Source organism: Gigantopelta aegis, chromosome 4 (assembly GCF_016097555.1).
Source record: "Gigantopelta aegis isolate Gae_Host chromosome 4, Gae_host_genome, whole genome shotgun sequence".
Lineage (NCBI taxonomy): Eukaryota > Metazoa > Mollusca > Gastropoda > Neomphalida > Peltospiridae > Gigantopelta > Gigantopelta aegis.
The window spans coordinates 47,763,701-47,775,913 of record NC_054702.1 but is presented as its reverse complement, the minus strand read 5'-3'; the positions used below and the strand labels follow the sequence as shown (position 1 = coordinate 47,775,913).

The window sequence follows — 12,213 nt, the reverse complement described above, 5'->3', positions numbered from 1 at the left end:
GCAATCAGATCTCATCGCATCCAATGAAATTTAAGCATTTTGTGGCACAATTTCTTGACGACATGTATCAAGGCTGAATACGAGGAATGAATATTAGCCTTGATTTATGAAGATGATGGTAACCTAGATGGAAGCTGGAAAAGCAATCCGAACAGAAGGTGTGAAGTAAAGGTATCGTCCGTCCACCCCAACAGCGAGAGTGGCTAACTGACGATCAACAGGGTATCTGGAAAAACGGTTTGTCTTCAGGCGGAATATACATAGTGAACATAGGAATGGGACCCTTCGTCGAATGTGCCGTAGAAGGCGGAAACTACGGTAATATCTCATAACAGCAGCAAGGCAATCACGCATCTTCATACGAACTGCGGACTCCATATCTTCAACCACAGATGGGGCCTGAACATCATGGAGAAATTCCTCATAATGCAAGCACAAGCAAGACCATCGGAAGGAATGGCAGTCGCTGGAGACCAAGACCATGGACAGTCCTGTCAGGATCCATCAGAAGCCTTGAAGCTAACATCAGCCGAAGATCGGTCACGATGGTCCATGGGACCCGTGATAGGCCATGGAGATCGACTGTGTGCACGGCTCTGATGAGACAAGGACGACTCAGACCGGTCACGAGAGGAGTATAAAGAATGCTAACCCGATGAATCCGCTGAAGTCCATTCCACAGTAGCCGCAGGTGACGTAAACGACAAAATCAAAGCTGCAGGATGAACCGCAGGTGAAGTCTGGATAGGGCCGGAAACAGGTGTCGCTGGAACCGCCACTGGACCCTCCCTGAAACTGCAAGAACCGTGGCGGCAGCCATGGAAACAATCGTTTTCTGCAACACCATCGGTAGCACTGACTTGACGGCAATCAAAGGTGAGACGACCAGTTTGGAAAAAACTGCGGTCCAATCAGTCGCCATCTCAAAAAGAAAAGTACTGGCCACCAGGGAACGGATCACCACACCTTCCGGTGGAACATCCATAGCAAACATCGGTGTCGGGCCCTTCTTGGAAGGCATTGGCGGATGTATTAGTGAAGGAATCCCTCATTGTCATGTGGTCCGCGGAATCTGTATTATCTATGATGGAAGCAGCCAGAGCTTCATCTGTGAAATCCCTCATAACTCGCGCACAGGCAACCCGATCGGCAGTAGTGGAAGACGCATGTGAACCGGACTGTGGACGGTCCCGTCTGGAACGCTCAGAAGCTTTGGAAGGCGCTTCAGCTGAAGATCAGCGATGATAGTTCGTGGTGCCCGTGGGAGGCCATGGAGGCCACGGAGATCAGCTACGATCACAGCTCCAATGCGAAGATGAAACCGCAGCCTTGTCCCGTGATGGGCGCGAAGATTGGCGAACCCAGGAATCCGTGGAAAAGTCTACCGGAACCTGTATGCTTCTTAGAAGGATGGGTGAAGGCCGCAGGATGCTTGTCATCACAAATCACTGCAGTCGAGTCAAAGGAACCAACCCGCCAGTTGAAGGGACGGGAACTGGCCCTGACCCAGTATCCGCCGATTTAGAAGTAGCCGCCATGGAAGCCATAGTCTCCTGGAGCATGGAAGGCAAAAGCGAGCGCAGTACATCAGCCACCAAGTCTGTGATGGAAAGCGCTGCCTCAATCTCCTTAGTTCTAGCTGACACCACCTTCAGGTAAGCAGAGAACTCGACCTCAGAAAGTCCTGAACAACTTTTACATCTCGCATCAACGTTAAAAGGAACCCAACAACCCTGGCACAAATCGTACGAATTGTCTCCAGCAGTGAACGTCTTGCATTGTAAACATGATCGCACAAGACGTTGTAAAATAGACGCCATTTTGCAAATGGCGGCCTACATGTTGTTATCTGGCACACACAAACATTACAATTTTGGAAATAACACTTGTAATAACCAAGTGAAACATGCCAAATGAAGCAATAAAGACAAAGAACAAAATGGAGGAAACTTTTTCACCATAAAACACAAATCCAAAACCAAAATCCGACAATAAAACTGACTGCTATGCAGTCAAAGAAAAGACGTCCGGACCCAACAGAGAAGAGAAAAAGAAGGAAGTTAGTCATGTGACCGGTACTAGAGGCAGTATGCAGTAGAAGAATTTAGGCCATCCCATTGGCTGTTGGGATGTTCAGACCAGACTACTAGCCGTAAGGGGGGGGGGCGGGGGGGGCGGGGGGGGTGGGTGGCACTTGTTTTGAGGACAGGTAATGTGAAAGAAAAAAAAGTATTATGCAGAAACATATAGCAGGACGCAAAAATTAAAGGAGAAATGGCAAAATATGAAACAGGGCGGCAAAACATGATAGGTCACAGCAACCCCCCTCCCCTAAACGGATTAGCAAGAACATTGAATTCAGGTAATCCAGTTCCTTTTTATGTAACCCAATATGTCCATGTAAATCATGTTCTAAATTTAACGTGATAATGAAAAATAGGTTATGCAAAATTAGATTTGCATGAGCAATGTGTGAATGAAACTATTGTTTTCACAATTGTCAGTGGCAAAAACTGTGGAAAACCCCCAAAACAAACAAAGCCAACTGATTGTAGAGCAAGAATACTAACACAGAGGTGAGATCAGCTTGGATCGTTCTTGTTCGTATTTCTTGTTCAACTGTCGATACTGTTCGGACTTTTCTGGATTCTGTCGAAGAGATTCCAGCTGACAACTGTAGCCATCTAACAAGAGATCGGCCATTCGAAGCACTTGTTCAAACAACACACCTCTACCCTCCACGTTCTTTGCTTCTGGCACACCACTTTCTAGGGTAATGTTAAACTGTAAAACAGAAATATTACAAGTCATTAGAGCTGAAAAGCCTAACCCTCCCCCACATGTCTCTCCCCACACACACTGGGCTAAGCTATGTGGAGACAAAGTAAAACTCAATGCATTAATGAAAAACGTTCTTAAAGGGACAGTCAACTCCAACAAGAGCCTTGTGTGTTGAAAAGATGCATACCCAGACCACCAACACATACTGACACTTTAACAAATGAAAAATGCATAATTTTAGAGTTAATAAAAAAACATGATTATTCCTGCTAACTGGTGGCAGCCATTTTGTTTAATTTTTGTGACGTCCGGTGGTATAGCTTAGGGTGAAATGATGTCAGCTCCGTTCAACTCCTCTATGCACAGTGTAAACAAACGCTCTAATTTACAACAAGGCGCTTCACTTTCATCAACATGACTTGTAAACAACATAAATGACTTGATAGTATAATAAACTATTTAACATCAACAGAACAAAATAAGAGTTATAGTTATTTTTCTCTTTTAAAAATCCAAAGAAAAAAATGCATATTATTAGGCCTATTGGCAGGGTACGTTTGCACAAAAATGACCATTCATGATACTCAAGTGATAATTTCTTTTCTTTGGGACTATGTAATTGGTCAGTTTTGTGATTTTAAATGGGAAAGTCTACTTAATCAAGGGTTTTACAGAATTACTTACAGTAATAAAGCAGGATGGCTGATAATGCCCATTACAATTTGATGGGTGTCCACGCGGTTATCACACAATACCCTGTGATCTTAAAGGAAGCGACAATTAAGGCATTTGGCCTGGTATGCATATTCAACGATATATAATGCACATTATTGCTTAATATCAACAAGTATAATCGTATAGTTAATTAATAAAACGGTTAAATGTGACTGCTATTATATATAACGGGCGCAGCCATTTTGTACCATCTCAGTGAGTATGCCCTCTGGCGAGCTGGTGGTTACGTAATACTTAACACGTAACGTCAGGAATGAGCCTTAGAACTGGAGAAACACAATCTACCTGGTTTTTGGGAATGATAAATAGTCATACACTGTAATGTTCTGTAATAATACACATCCCAGTAAGCCAGCAATAAGTATATCCAGCACTATATATATATTATTTTTCAATACAAAATAAAATACCATTATCAAAGTGTCTACACAACAAGTCAAAATAATTAACAATGTTTTGTCCATGCATTAACCTACGTACTGAAATGATACACGGAGTGTTTTCTTAGTTAATTGGTCTATGCTGTTAGTTGCTTCTACCTGTGATTCCTGATTGGCAGGTGTGTATTTGATTGGTAACCAGACGAGGCAATTAATTGACGCTGTCTAGACACAAAAATACATACCGGTATTGTGGAATATTACCTGTCGCCCCTAAAATGGTAATGGACATGGTTTATTACTGTAAATAGTTCTGCCAAACTATTGATTAAGTAGACTTTTCCATCTAAAACCACAGAACTGACCAATTACGTAGTCCCAAAGAAAAGAAAATTATCACTTGGGTATCGTGGGTTGTCGTTTTTGCTCCAAATGTAGCATATCAATAGGCCTTAATAGTGTACATTTTTCCTTTGGATTATTTAACAGAGAAAAATACTATAACCCCATTTCGTTTCGAAATATATTTAGTTTAATAGTTTATTATATTATTACGTCATTTATGCTGTTTTACAAGTCAGGTTGATCAAAGAGAAGCGCCTTGTCGAAAATTACTGCTTTTGTTTACACTGTACATACAGGAGACGGTCAGGAGCTGACGTCACTTCGTCCCAAGCTATCCCACCGGACGTCACAAAAATGAAACAAAATGACTGCCTCCAGTTAGCAGGAATAATCATGGTTTTTTATTAACTCTAAAATTACGTGTTTTTCATTTGCTAAAGTGTCAGTATGTTTTGGTGGTCCGGGTATGCATCTTTCCAACACATAAGGCTCTTGTTTGAGTTGACCCTACCTTTAATAAAAGAGGCAAGTCTTTTCATTGTGTCTAGACAGTGTCTGGGGACCGTCTAAATATACACCTGCCAATCAGGAACCACAGTTACAGGTCACAGAAAGAAAAGACCAATTAACCAAGAAAATACTCTGATTATTATTTCTGTATGTAGGTTAATTTATGTACAAAACATAATAGTTATTTGAACACTGACAATGGTGGTTTATTTTGTATTGAAAAATAATATATACTTGTTGCTGGCTTACTGGGATGGATATTATTACAGAACATTGTGATGCATCTGCAAAAATCAGGCATGTTTTGTTTCTTCAGTTCGAAGACTAATTCCTGACGTGGCACGTTAGGTATTATGTAACCACCAGCTCGCCAGAGGGCGTATTCACTGGGATGGTACAAAATGGCAGCGCCCATTATATATTATAGCCGTCACATTTAACCGTTTTATTAATTAACTATATGATTATACTTGTTGATATTAAGCAATAATGTGCATTATATATCGCCGACTATGCATACCAGGCCAAATGCCTTAATTGTCCCCTCCTTTAACAAAGCTATTAAAATGTGCATATCCATTCAGACCAATGGGTGTAATCAAAAGAAGATGCTAAATACCAGTGGCCACTGAATTATGAGTTGAAAAAGTTGTTTTTGTGAAAAGTATTCATTTAGCATTTGAAAAATTCCTTCTTTTCCCAGTTTGCCTGAAGTTTGTTAGTTGAAACAAGCTGTAGTTGACACCTGTTTTGATATGAGAGTGCGGATGCCTTTGCTTCCACCAGACGAGGTCCACGGAATGTACTCGAAATCAGACAGCTCATCCGCCTCAGACTGGAACACTGCCGCCTTACACTGGCGATACTGCAGAGCACTACTCAGAACTCCCTGTGGAAACACAACCCAAACAAGTGTTGGCATCAGTGATCCTAACCATACACACGAGAAAACAACAAACAGTGGATTAAGGAAAGGAATATTTGTTGAACATCATCTCAGCACATTTTAAACTATTAGGTATGTAACATAATGGTTTTTTTTTAAAACAGACAAGAAACCAGCTGCTTCCACATGGGCTACTCCTGCCATAGAGCAGCAAGGGATCTTTTATATGCACTTTCCTATTAACAGGACAGTACATACCTGGGCCTTACAAGCACCAGTCATGGGACACTGGATGGAAAGGGACCCCAGCCACTACAAGGTTAGACAGCAACTATTTCTGCAAGCAACTGCATTTCAGTTGAGTGCTCTACCACTAATAAGCTACATCCTGCCCCTCCCTAGAAATAAGAATACTAATATTATTTACCGACACCCCATATAACCCCACAAGTCATGACTTCAGTGATTATAGCTGAACATGTAAAAAGAACAGTGGAGGATGAGCCCACTAAGTTACAAACAAATAATTAATTTCCATTATATTCATTAACATTAGAAGCATAAAAGCAGGTTAATTTCATGTGCTGATGAATGTAAAAATGACTGTCGGAAAACTTCATATCTGATATCACATTGTATACACAAATTTATATGTAAACAGCTTTGCCCATTAAGTTTTCAGGTTGTTGTTTTTTCATACCCTGATGAATGTAAATGTAGATGATTGATAAAAATAAAGCTTACTTCAAGAATGTTGTTGGTGATGGAAACAAGAATTACACGCTGTCGAGGAGGAAGATCTGAGGAAAGTCTGTCCACCTCGTAGTCAATGAGAGCTGACACAATTTCACTAATCCTAGACACCTGGAAATAAATGTTTGTTTTGTTTAATGACACAACAAGAGCACACTGATTAAACATGTGGTAATTCTGACACCGTCTTCAGAGAAAACCTGCTACATTTATTCATCAGAAGCAAGAGATCTTTTATACACATTTTCTCACAGACATACTCCAGCAAGTCATGAAGCACTAAATGAGATGGGAGGGGGGGGGGGGGGGGGGGGGGGAGAACAATCACAGAATGAGTTCACCAAAGGGGTTTGATCCTACAACCCAAGCACCTGAGAGCTTTACAAATTGAGCTAAATAAGAAAACCCAAAGAAACTGTTTTAATCAGTTAACACAATTCCACCAATTCTATACAGCTGAAAATAAAACAGTTTCAATCAGAGACAACACAATTTTACCAATTCTATACAGCTGAAAATAAAACAGTTTCAATCAGAGACAACACAATTTTACCAATCCTATACACATGAAAATAAAACAGTTCAGTCAGAGACAACACAATTTTACCTTATACCTTTATATTTTTTCTGCCAGTCGTTTCACAAGTCATACAATCATAAATGCTCAGGATTCACAGATTGTTAACAGGTTGTCTTCTTTATGCTTATGATGAAGTTACATACTGCATAAATAAAAATGCTCAAGATCCCAGTCTATATGAAGTACCTGATCGTCATACCTTACTGACGATCTTAATATTTTGCTATGTAACACAGCACTTTCAATTTAAATAAAGTATTTCATATGGTGTACAAGATTGTTTTTATGGTGATAATACTTATTTGTTGAATTTTCACTTTGAACACTTGACTGCAGTCTGTTTTTGTGGTGACCATATTACTGATGATGTAATGATTTTTTGGGGGGAGAAATTGAAGTGGATTTCACCCTTGCAACTATTTTACTTGAATCGCCCCCAAGTGTGATCTGTGCATTATTAAATACAGCTTACCTCCCTGTAGAAGACATCTTGTGGAGTAAGGCCTGATGGTATTTGAGCATCACGTTCAGTTTCGAGGACTGCCTGAATACAGTTGTCAATCACTGCAGCATGTCTGGAAACAGATGACGACATATGTCACAGGATTTATTACCTACCTATTCAATCTTACTACAGTAATAAAGAGATTTTGAAACCATGTGATAAATTCATTTTGTATCACACATGTGCGATCTGGACCGGAACTTTTAAATGGGGAATTCCCTTTTTATTTTTACTGCAGTTAGCACCTTTTATTTACTGACATCATATATGATTTACAAATTACATCACATCGTATTTGAAATATTACACAAGGCTGCCGCAGAGTATGATTCTTAATGCTAAGTAAATCTAACAAAGTGTTGTTATTAAGTTAAATTAAAAACCGTTTTTGTAAAACATAAAAGAAGGTATGAAATAAATACAGAACTTCACATATGTTGTTTTCTCTTCCTATTTATTGCACTTGCTTATATTGCGAAAGAACATACCACGATATTCTTTCGCAAAATAAACTTGTGCAACAAATAGGATGCGAAAACAACGTATGTGAAGTTCTGTATATTTATCACACAACACAGACCTAAAGTCTGAACCATATTGTTAAAAACTACAATAAATTAATCTCCTACCTTTAGTTACCAATATATTTTCCTCACATTTTGTCCAGACAAAAATCATGGAAAAAAATGTATAATTACACAGATTCCACATATCAAATTATTAACATGTCACTTATATTGACTTTGTTGAGATCTTCTAGGACAAAAAATATGTAATTTCTTGACGTCCTGCCATTTTACTTTATTATGCAATACTCTTCATGAGAGGTGGAAGCCTCCAAACTATGTAACGTAATTAATATGATGTAATCACGGTTGCATTATACCATAACACGTCATGATGTTGTTAAATTACATCACATCCTTTCACCCCTCTTGGAGAATATTCCATAAAATTTTTAAATGGCAAACGGCAAAATATTATGTGCTTTTTGTCCTACGAGATCTAAGCGAAGTTGGTATAAGTGACATGGTTATCATCTGGACAAAATATGAGGGAAATCTAACTAATAAAAGGTAAGAGAGTAATTTATTGTAGTTGTTAACCATGTGGTTCGGACTTTAGTTTATAAAAACAGGCCCTTCACATTCACAATGTATTTTAAAAGGTCTGGCATTCTAGTACTGGCTCCAGTCCAGTCAGCTTTAATAGCTTAGTGTAGAGCTGTGAGGCAGGGTTGAAACATTTTGATATTTTCATGGTATCCCCTGGACTACCAGGTATCTAAAATGCGATAGCCCAGAATACATGTTATGGTAGCCCAAAATTGAAAGATTCATATATACTAGTATTGTACCTTTTAAACAATTAAATCTACTGCTTCTTAATTCAGGTATGTTCAACAATGCTACTGATGCTTTAGACTTAATACAATAGCTTCACATGCATTGGCATGTCATAAGATTCTGATGGTATCATCATCTACAAAATTTGTTTAGTACACCTTAACTCAAAATGTTCCCTACCCCATACAGTATCTTCAAATGTAACTGCATGTAACTTATTTCTGATGGTATAATCACCAACAAATTTGTCTAGTACTCCTTAGTAAAATAATTTAAATACCTTCCCCACCCAAATAACATTACTTAATGCCCCCTACACCTGGCACTGGATAGGCCGACCCCTTAGTTTGCCCTTTAGTATCTGGCACAAAAAATGTAGATACAAATATATGGTAGATATAACGTATGGATGTTGAGCTGTCGTTCAAGAGAGTAAATCTTGGTCTCTCATCTTGGTGAACAAACCAATCGAAGTACAAATACTATTTTAAAAGAAATCCCCTAATGTGAGATAACATTGTTCTGTTGTTTTACTAGTATCGTACATACACATACCTAGTTTCATTTTTATAAAGGCAGTGTAAACATTATTTAGACCCACAGTATATAATTGTACTGTTGAAACCCGACACTTCTATTGTTTTTATAAGTGGTCATATTCCCCAATTATAATCTTTTATTATGAATTGCAGAATAAACAAATGACATTAAGTAAAAATCATCAGTTATAACCAACTAAATCTATGACAGAGGACAAAATATGTAATCACCATTCTGGTCGAATGTAGGAAAGACAGTCATCACATGACAAATCTGGTGCCAAATTATTGGTTTCGATAGAAGATTGCCGATAAAAAATTAAATAAAGATGTTATCAGTGTACAAATATAGGTACCATCACTATTATTTTGTGTGAAATAAACAAAAGAACACTGGTATGGTATTTTGTAGAGGCTGTTACAGTACTTGTTAAATTACGTAACAGTAAGCTTTATAAGTCTGTAACGACACGATGGGTTATTGCTAACGTTGCACTTCCATTCACAACACTAAATAATTATTATATAGTATTTTTTAATTTTGTTACTTGTTTATAATTATTTTGTTCAATTAATTAATTTCAAAAACTAATTACCTGGCAGCCCACTAAACGGAGTATAATTTAGAACCTTTCCAAAAGAAAGCACAATATGATGAATCATTATGAAATGTACCAATAAATGTTCACTTCGCCTATTTCTATCAAACTTCTCACCTTTCTCCTGGAAAGCAAGTCACTTTTCCTAGTTTATCGTTCTAGATTGAGGCCTGGTGACAATCGATTACTTCATGTGACACTGTTTAGAACAGAATGACGTACTCTCTGCCTGGTGACAAACTACTACCTCATGTGACACTGTTTACAATAGAATGACATACTCGCTGCCTGGTGACAATCGACTACCTCATGTGACACTGTTTACAATAGAATGACATACTCGCTGCCTGGTGACAATCGACTACTTCATGTGACACTGTTTACAATAGAATGACATACTCGCTGCCTAGTGACAAACTACTACCTCATGTGACACTGTTTACAATAGAATGACATATTCGCTGCCTGGTGACAATCGACTACCTCATGTGACACTGTTTACAATAGAATGACATACTCGCTGCCTGGTGACAATCGACTACCTCATGTGACACTGTTTACAATAGAATGACATACTCGCTGCCTGGTGACAATCGACTACCTCATGTGACACTGTTTACAATAGAATGACGTACTCGCTGCCTGGTGACAATCGACTACCTCATGTGACACTGTTTACAATAGAATGACGTACTCGCTGCCTGGTGACAATCGACTACCTCATGTGACACTGTTTACAATAGAATGACGTACTCGCTGCCTGGTGACAATCGACTACCTCATGTGACACTGTTTATAACAGAATGACATACTTGCTGCCTGGTGACAATCGACTACCTCATGTGACACTGTTTACAATAGAATGACGTACTCGCTGCCTGGTGACAAACTACTATCTCATGTGACACTGTTTACAATAGAATGACGTACTCGCTGCCTGGTGACAACCGACTACCTCATGTGACACTATTTACAACAGAACGACATACTCGCTGTGTAACTCTCGCAGTGCAATCGCAGCCTGTAGCTTCTCGGCGTGTTCACAGAGGAACAATCTGGTAGACATCACCGTCTCTCGCATGACCACACCACAGAGCTGGAAACAAACAACACTGTTAGTCAAACAGAACTTAACAATCAGTTCAAGGCTACCTGTTGGCAAGCTTCATGTTTAGATTATTTAATATCTTTATTTAACCATGAGTGTATGTTGTATGTAAGAAAATCAATAGGAAGACAGTAAATGTAATTCACTATTCACTAAGTCTGAACATGCTAACAGCCAGCCAAAGGTAAAGTGTATTTTGCCCCTCAATCTGAAAATGCTAACAGCCAGCCAAAGGTAAAGTGTATTTTGCCCCTCAATCTGAACATGCTAACAGTCAGCCAAAGGTAAAGTGTATTTTGCCCCTCAATCTAAACATGCTAACAGTCAGCCAAAGGTAAAGTGTATTTTGCCCCTCAGTCTGAACATGCTAACAGCCAGCCAAAGGTAAAGTGTATTTTGCCCCTCAATCTGAAAATGCTAACAGCCAGCCAAAGGTAAAGTGTATTTTGCCCCTCAATCTGAACATGCTAACAGTCAGCCAAAGGTAAAGTGTATTTTGCCCCTCAATCTGAACATGCTAACAGTCAGCAAAAGGTAAAGTGTATTTTGCCCCTCAGTCTGAACATGCTAACAGTCAGCCAAAGGTAAAGTGTATTTTGCCCCTCAGTCTGAACATGCTATCAGCCAGCCAAAGGTAAAGTGTATTTTGCCCCTCAATCTGAACATGCTAACAGCCAGCCAAAGGTAAAGTGTATTTTGCCCCTCAATCTAAACATGCTAACAGTCAGCCAAAGGTAAAGTGTATTTTGCCCCTCAATCTCAACATGCTAACAGTCAGCCAAAGGTAAAGTGTTTTTGTTTAACAAAACCACTAGAGAACACTGATTAATAGAATGCTATAGAATGTCAAAAATGTGGTAATATATGACACAAAGTCTTACAAAAAACCTGTTACATTTTTCTATTAGCAGCAAGGGATCTTTTATATGCACTTCCCTAAAGACAGGACAACATGGCTTTTGATGTACTAGTCATGGGCCAATGGTTGGGATGGGAAAACCATATTGAGAGAATTCGACTCCTGAGGTGCAACAAGCAAGTAAATAGCTATAGGCTTGTCCTGCGTCTACAGAAGCCACTTCCAATCACAAACAGCACAACATCCTCTATTCCTCCTCGACTATCAACAGACTGCACAAGTAAAAT

The 12,213-nt window shown here is 39.1% G+C and overlaps 1 protein-coding gene across 2 annotated transcripts in view; it reads right to left on the bottom strand.

Annotated features, from left to right (window-relative positions):
• The window catches only part of LOC121370638 (nuclear pore complex protein Nup133-like), a 99,100-nt gene that overhangs the window by 41,648 nt on the left and 45,239 nt on the right, over positions 1-12,213 (bottom strand). For both annotated transcript variants that reach the window (XR_005957707.1, XM_041496005.1), the window contains exons 19-23: positions 10,949-11,055; positions 7,443-7,545; positions 6,382-6,501; positions 5,497-5,640; positions 2,571-2,784 (exon numbers count right to left, since the gene is read on the bottom strand). Coding sequence is in view for 1 of the 2 variants with exons in the window: in XM_041496005.1 (XP_041351939.1) it covers positions 2,571-2,784; positions 5,497-5,640; positions 6,382-6,501; positions 7,443-7,545; positions 10,949-11,055 (688 nt within the window). In the remaining variant the exon portion in view is untranslated. The remainder of the gene's footprint in view (positions 1-2,570; positions 2,785-5,496; positions 5,641-6,381; positions 6,502-7,442; positions 7,546-10,948; positions 11,056-12,213) is intronic.